At 39.1% G+C, this 8,020-nt stretch overlaps 2 protein-coding genes across 2 annotated transcripts; both read left to right on the top strand.

Moving 5' to 3' along the window:
- Nucleotides 1-205: 205 nt before the first annotated feature.
- Nucleotides 206-3,971, top strand: LOC115426782 (uncharacterized). The gene is made up of 8 exons (XM_030145008.1): nucleotides 206-265; nucleotides 369-423; nucleotides 507-575; nucleotides 666-713; nucleotides 2,150-2,179; nucleotides 2,272-2,520; nucleotides 2,665-2,763; nucleotides 2,973-3,971. Exons 2-8 carry the CDS (start codon nucleotides 372-374, stop codon nucleotides 3,053-3,055), a joined length of 630 nt encoding a protein of 209 aa, XP_030000868.1. The 5' UTR covers nucleotides 206-265; nucleotides 369-371; the 3' UTR covers nucleotides 3,056-3,971.
- arl3l1 (ADP ribosylation factor like GTPase 3, like 1) lies at nucleotides 3,898-8,020 on the top strand. Its single transcript, XM_030145009.1, has 6 exons — nucleotides 3,898-4,121; nucleotides 5,046-5,189; nucleotides 6,292-6,408; nucleotides 6,962-7,012; nucleotides 7,122-7,307; nucleotides 7,536-8,020. The coding sequence occupies exons 1-6, from the start codon at nucleotides 4,104-4,106 to the stop codon at nucleotides 7,581-7,583; spliced, it is 564 nt and encodes a 187-aa protein (XP_030000869.1). The 5' UTR covers nucleotides 3,898-4,103; the 3' UTR covers nucleotides 7,584-8,020.

Below are 8,020 nucleotides of genomic sequence, written 5' to 3'. Positions count from 1 at the left end.
CAAATATAATTCATATATCGTTCTGTGTCCATAATCTATGCTATTAAGATCTGATGGATGTGAATCATTTTAATTTGACATCATCTCAACGCTGATACCAACATTTCCTCTTGCAAACACACAAACAGCGGTCTTGTTTGTGCGGTTAAGTTCCAGGGATGAATTTATTTGCATCCCTATCAGTGTTTATGATCAGTTCTGTCCGGGCTCCTAGGCAAAGCAGTGCAGGTCATCATTCAGTCCTGTGTGAGCAGCATCACCACAGGTAATAAATAATACTTTCCTTCACCCTGCTTAGTTTTATCTTTCTTTTACACATCAATTCTGAAACTTGCAGCTAACACAGTTTATTGATTTTTTTCTACCAGAGGATGGTTATGAGAGACATACTGCTGTATATTTTGTTTGGTCACCTCCTCAGAAGTAAGAAACTACTTTGAATTTTAATGTTATAGATTTTTTCCTCTGTAAATACATATCTACTCTCTATTTTATCTCATTTGTAGCTGATGTTTGCTTGAGCTGTGTACCTTCAACATGTCTAAAATGTACCTCAAATGGAGAACCTGTGCCAGGTAAAAAGGAAAATATCAACTAAGACTTTTCAACCATGTTTAAAGGCTGTATATCATACATAATTGAATCTATCTTTGATTTCCGTATAGATCCTTGTGACTTGCTCTGCTCACACAATACAAGTCAGTGCTACAATGGTTAGTATTTTCTTTTTATGAACTTTAATTTTGTTTTTGTTTTGTTTTTTAGTTTGAAGTTGATCACATATGAGGGCTGTTCAATAAGTTCATGGCCTCACCCAGAACAGAACAACACAGACTGATAATTTATATTTTATTTTTCAACATAATCTCCATTTACAGCAATGCACTTGGTCCATCGATGTTCAAGCATCACTATCCCATCACGAAAGAATGTAACATCCTGTATTATAACAACCAGTATTTCTGGGTGAGGCCATGAACTTATTGAACAGCCCTCGTAAAGTGTTCATGTGACAGTAGATTGAAGTTGGCTTTAGAAATGTTCAGTATAGTTTTATACATAAACAAAAATGTTGTACTTTTTAAATATATTTTTGGTAATAAGACGTATGAGATATATGTTAGTGGCGGACCCAGAAAAAATGGAAAGGGGGGAGGTGCTATACATATGTGATTACCTTCTCCAAACTGTCATATTCCTGCTCAGCAGGACTGCTTGCTTTATTTACAGAACATACTGTGCATTACGATCATATTTCACAACACAATATACACTTTAAAGCAGTGTATGACTTTCATCACAAATTTTTTTTCAAATGTGTCAAACACCAGTGATAGCCTTATTATCACTTATCTATTAGTCTTTCCGTGCTTACGCACCTGAATCACTTCCCTCATGGTGAACAACTGACTGCATCATAAACACAGTCTGCTTGTTTACATAACATACCAAAATGTCACTCAGGCCTTTTCGGAAATTTTGATGCGAAGTGCAGTGTGGGAAGCGAAAGTGGTTCCTCACAGATTCGGCAAGAAAATGAGCCAGATCGCTACAATGTAAAATTACATAGTCCACCAGGGTTGTTTTAAACAATAAGTATAGTTGGTGGATGGAGGTAAAGGTCACATTTGGGTTCAGCACTCATGAAGAGACAGCAAAATTGCCGCTGCGTAGAATTCCCATTTCCACAATGCACTTCACGACAAAATTTCCGAAAAGGCCTGAGTGATGTTTCGGTTTGTTATGTAAAACAAGCAGACTGTGTTTATGATGGAGTCATCTTCGAAGCTGTTCACCATGAGGGAAGTGATTGAGGTGCATAAGCACAAAAAGATGAATGGATTAGTGATAAATAGGCTATCACTGGGGTGTGACACATTTGAAAAAAATTTTGTGATGAAAGTCATGCTTTAATCTTAATTAACCCTGAAGCTTAAATGTAAATGTCACATCCTGAGAAGTACCAAGACAATTAGATAGCAAATAGGTCCACACTTAAGCTAATGGAAATTTAGCTCAATAGGTAACACTTTGGACTGCAACGTGGAAAACCAGGTTTTGGTTCCTGGTCAAAGTAGCAAAGTGCGGGAGGGTGTAAAACTGCCATTGTATTGTTTGATTTTCTCTGTGTTTACGAAACTCTGCCTAGATGCTGATATTCCACGCAACTGCACAAAAGGTAGTCTGTAACAATGTTCTGATCTTATAAAGTGTTAGCGGTATGATTGCTCAACTCTATCAGTGTTCCCTTTAGCTCATTCTGCTCATCAGACTTTCAGGTGTCTATCAACGGCACTGGATCTAAGGTGAATGAGGGTGCTAGCATCACTCTGACATGCATCCATAACCTCCCTGAGCCTGTGGAACTCAAATGGAAAAAGGATGGGAGGAAAATTGAGGGAAACAGCACCAAACTGACTCTTGAAAAACTGTTAACCCACCACTCTGGCCAGTACGTCTGCAACGTAACCAGCTCATGTGGCAGTTTTGAGTCTGCATCACACAATGTCACTGTAAACAGTAAGAAAAAATCTTGGCTTTTTGATTGAGTGCATGTCTTTCTTTATGAAGCAGACTGTACATTTTAACTTATTCATTAGGCGGCTGAAATTGTGTGTGATTTTTTCATTTTCTGTCTGTGGTCCACAATGTGCTCTTCTCCAGACGGTGCTGTAATCATCGTGGTGATCAGTGGTGTTTCAGCTTTGGCCCTGGTGGTAATTATGGGGGTCTTAATGAAGTACAAGCTTAAAAGAGACAATGGTAAGAGTTAGTTCCTGTTAGAAGTTGCAATAGGGGCCTAATATAGAATTAGAGAATTCACATGAAGCACTTTTACCTTTATGCCTTTATTAATAATGCATCCATCATTTGATATTATACATATGAAATACACGGAATTATAATAAATTACAATGCCAATGTGTCTGTGTACTTGATCAGATATGACCCCACCCTCTCTCTGTCTGCAGAAAAAAGCATGAGGAGGCAGAGGCAGCGAGCAGAGGCTGCACGGCACGCCGGTCCAGCCCCATTGGCACCAAGGGAGTCCTGAATAATATACCCCTCTGTTGCATTCAATATCAAATAACACTAATATTTTTTTTTCTTAATTTGCTGTTGTAGTGTTTATCAAGCAATATAAATAAACTTCCAGCTCTGTCTTCAAGGCTATGTGTGATCAGCAGAGGTTCAATTCTAATGTATGACCATTTCCACATCGGGGTAGATCCATTGTGTAACACAGTGCTCACGATAACCACGCCCCCTGACCAGAAAGCCTGTTCAGTTGAGGAAAAGAGCCTGCAAATGTTTTAATCCAGACGCAGGGCAGGCGTGGTAAAACTAATCCTGCTGAATGCTCAACTCACAGGAATGCACGCTGCACACAGAAGGGCTTTATGATGGCAGGCATGAAATGGATACATGGGATGATAATGCTATCCTCTCATTCATAAGAGAGAGATGGATGTGGGATTTAAGAGTTGATTTTTGAACACAGAAATAAATTCGTGGCTTTAGCTGCATAATTTAATCCTTTACATGTTTGGCTACATGCACACTGCCACTGTGTTTCTTCTGTATTCATTCAGTAGTATTCTACACCTTAATCATATGGCAAAAATGAACCCTTCTGTTTTTTCAGGTTGCAATATCTCTGTGGGTGCATCAGAAAATACTGCCTATTCAGTTTCCTCCTATAACAGGTGGCTAAGGGATAATCCAGGTAAAGCCACTGCAAAGTGGAGATGGAGGTATAGTCAGAGGAGGGAGGAGGTTGGGTGGGGTGGGGTGGCCTTTGCATGGATGACCAGGGCTAATTCTGTCCTCCTAATCCTGGTCCCATCCACCCTCCCCCTCTTCCTGCTTGGTAACTTCAGTGACACTGAGGAGCAACTGACACCCAGGTAGACATTACTATCACATGCACTCATAGCTTGAATAACCCACCTGAGTTTACTGAGAAGAAAGAAGAAACAAAGTCGGCTGCTCCCAGTTCTGGATAGCTAACCTGGGTGACCTGGATAGCTAACACACCTGTGTGAGCTTCACTGGAGAATGTAGCTGCTGCCCTCCAGCCAAGCCACGGGAAACACATCACCATGGGAGAAGCTCAAAAGGTAGGTGACCTGATCTACAGCAATGGACTTACCAAACCAGATGTGACCCTTTTGTATTTGTTTAATTGAAAGACCTGACCTTAAGTCCCTGTGTGTGGGTCATAAATGGTTTTCTACATTTCTGTTGATTCATGCAGCTTTTCCAAATTGTGTTGGACATGACTGTTAAGTAATGGCTTTTCTCATTCATATAAACTGAATCTCTAATGTCCTATTGTAGGTGTGATACTAGGTAATCACACATACAGTCATGCATCTATGACCTAGTATGTTTTAATCTACAGGACCTCATTTGAAGTATGATATCTTGATACATTATCTGATGTTGTGCAACTTTGCTTCGGACTAATCACATTAAACAGTGCATCATTATGTGAATGAGGCTCTGATCAGCACCGGTGCTTTTCTAAATGAGGCAACAGATTAATTGTTACCGAAAGGAGCTATAAATGCAAAGAAGGAAGGCTGGAGACCTGTAGGTGGGCGGAGCAAGGTAGATGGATACCTATGTGCTTAACAGGACTAGGAAAGTGGATTTGACCTGAAATAATAAAGGTCAGTGGGATTTTCATCAGGCTTAAACATAAAGGAAACCTGAAAACTGCACTTCTTTTTTTCTGCCAACGTAACATACCTTATGGAAAAAGAAAAAGCTGTTTTCTCATGGTAATATTGCTGAAATGCCTTGTCTGATTCCATTTCCATCAGCCCTATAGCCACTTGCTTTTGTATTCTGCACAGAAATACTATAAAATTGAAATTTCCAATGACAAATGACCTGTCAGTATCTGACTTCCACACAAGATAAGTATACTCTATAAATAATGAGGGGTGTTGTGAATGTTAGTGGCGGTACAGTTTGGACATCTCTACCTTTTCTGGCCTTCTCCTCTGACTGTTGAACACCCCCCTCCCTCCATGCAGGGCTTACTCTCTGTCATTGAGAAACTGAAAGGTACCACGGAGCAGGAGGTCAGGATAGTGCTCCTGGGACTGGACAACGCTGGCAAGACCACTTTACTTAAGAGCTTGGCCTCTGAAGATGTGAACACAATCACGCCAACACAGGTAGGAAATCAATTTACAAACACCTTTACAACAACCAGAACTGAATCACTTAGTTGTAATAAGCAGCAAATAACACACTTTTGCCTGGTAAAACATTAAAGTGGTCACAGCATGAGCAGCTGAGACACTTTATTGGGTCTAAATCATTACCTTCTGTTTATCATTTATATGTCATTTCTGAATTACTGAATGGTTTTGTAAGAAAACACCACATTTCTTGTTCAAGTGCTGCTTTTTTTGACTTGTACCTTGCATTTACATTGTGCTGTAACCCAGCATTATAAAAGGCAGGGGGGATTGAATCTAATCTTATGAGACCAGCTGGGCCAGTGCACGCGCTCGCTCACAGTAATAGGATTCACATGACCTTTGCTTTTGTAGCATATTGTAAAATTAAATAATTGGTCTTAAAGTTCATGTGCTTTTGTTAATCAGTAAAATAAAGATGTGTGTTTTAACTCCTTGTGACTATATATTATATGTTTAATATTCACTAATAAATCATTGCCTTACATGAATTTCATGATTTATTGTCTCAGGATACATTTCCTGAAAACCTCTTCTGTGGTGCCATCTCTTTTCATCACCCTCTTCTGATGTGATTATTTAATCTCTGATATGATTATCTAATAGTTTTACATTACTATCTTTGATACGTCCTGGACAATTGTGACAGGCCATCAGACGGTAATCAGAGAATACGTCCCCAGTATGAGATGGCAATAATCACTGCAAATCTATATCAGACTTGACACATAAACACACACTCTGCACTTGATCCTTCCAGTCTTATCCTCAGATTTGCTCCTCAGCTGCTCCTCTCAGGATAAAGTAGTTACACAACCTCAACGTCTGAAGCTGGAAGACGCTGGGTTATGAAAAAAAAAAAAAAAAGGTTTCAGAGAACCCTTTCCCTTAAAAACAGCTAAAGTGCATGTTGCTCTCCTGCTGGGATTTAATGAGGTTACAATGCAGAGTACAGCACACAGCGGTAATTAATGAACAAACTACACACATCTGCGTTCAGGCTCCTTATGAATTACTCCACAACAATTTGTAAAGCTCTTCAGGTGCTGATTGCTGGTCTGTGCTCTGGTTTCAGGGCTTCAACATAAAGAGCGTTGCTTCTCATGGAATGAAACTCAATGTTTGGGACATCGGAGGACAGAGAAAGATCAGACCCTTCTGGAAAAAGTACCTGGAAAACACAGACCTTTTGGTGAGTAACTGGTCCTAATTCTACTGTGACAAAACACTTGGACACGCTGATTATTATTATTATTATTTTTATTAGTAGTAGTAGTAGTAGTAGTAGTAGTAGTAGTAGTAGTAGTAGTAGTATATTTGTTTTTCTCTTTACATTTTTCTTCTTCCTCTTCTTTTATGAATAAAAAAATATAGAGTTTATGAATTCACAAAGGTTTTCTGTCCATACACAAATCTATCAATAAATCCCCATCAACAAAATGGTATAAGAGCGTATAAAAATATGTATATATTGTTGCATGAAAACAAAGTTAAAGCATTATTCTTAGATAATCTTAAAATCAGAACTTGAAACCATATACTGTAAATCAGGACCTTCTGTATTCTGATAGAGACTATAATGTTGTTCAATCTTGCAAAGGTATAAAGAAAATAAATGTTCTAATACATTTTCTTTCCTTGTTGTCAATCAAGAGATGCTGCATATTATTACAGTTACTTGTATTGGGACAAAATGCTGTTTATGGATATACTGTGTTGACTTAACATGATTTCCCTTCTTGTAGATTTACGTTATCGACAGTGCAGACAAGAAGCGTTTTGAGGAGACGGGATTGGTGAGCAAAGTTTCTATTTCTGGATGTATTCACCGTATGCTGACAGTCACAGTAACAGGATTATGTGAAAGGCACAGTTGTGGGTGAAAACTAAAATGTCCGTGTGCAGGAGCTGTCCGAGCTGATTGACGAGGAGAACCTCAAGGGTGTTCCAGTTCTCATCTTTGCCAATAAGCAGGATCTGGCCACAGCATCGCCAGCCAGCGAGATCGCAGAAGGACTCAACCTGCACACGTACCGGGACCGAGAGTGGCAGATCCAGGCCTGCTCAGCTGTATCTGGGGAGGGAGTTCAGGTCAGACCAAGTTCAAACTTTGATTTATGGATTTTTCATTAGATGGGCCCTAATTAATCATACAACAAATCCACCCTGGGCTCCCGTTCTTTAGATATAGCACCGACAATTGATTCTGTCTGACAACAACCTGTTTGTCTTGATCATTCTGATGTTTTGGCAGTTTTACATCCTCAAACTGTATTGACATGACAGTGGAATTAATTGGATTGTTTTATTTCCCAACAGGATGGCATGAACTGGATTTGCAACAACATAGTAAACAGGAAGAAGTAAACCGACATTCCAACAGAAACCAAGCATCGCTGTCAAACTCAAAACAGACAATAACAGCTGATTTTATTAAGACTCAACATTTAATTTGATAAAGATGAAAAATCCCACACCCATCACTGAATTTAATCACCACTTTGTTTTTACAACTTGTGTTACTTTTTTTTTTTTTCAAATGTCACTAACTTTAGAGGCATTTTAGCTACATGACGTGTTTTAGGTCCTTATTAATATTACTGGTATTTCCTCTGAAGTATGTTTTTTTCCCGTTTTCCCAGAGGTCCCTGTCTGGTGAATCTGTGTGCTTTCTTAAACACTGAGGAAAAACTCAGGTTCAGTGTTCTGTTAGGGTTTTACAGTTACATAGAGATTGGTTCAGTGTGAGTGTAAAGTATGTGTTTTGAGATTTTTGACAATAAAATGATTAGTTGTTTCTGCTA

Source organism: Sphaeramia orbicularis, chromosome 10 (genome assembly GCF_902148855.1).
Source record: "Sphaeramia orbicularis chromosome 10, fSphaOr1.1, whole genome shotgun sequence".
Taxonomy (NCBI): domain Eukaryota; kingdom Metazoa; phylum Chordata; class Actinopteri; order Kurtiformes; family Apogonidae; genus Sphaeramia; species Sphaeramia orbicularis.
The sequence above is the reverse complement of the archived record's forward strand: the minus strand, read 5'-3'. Positions and strand labels throughout refer to the sequence as shown.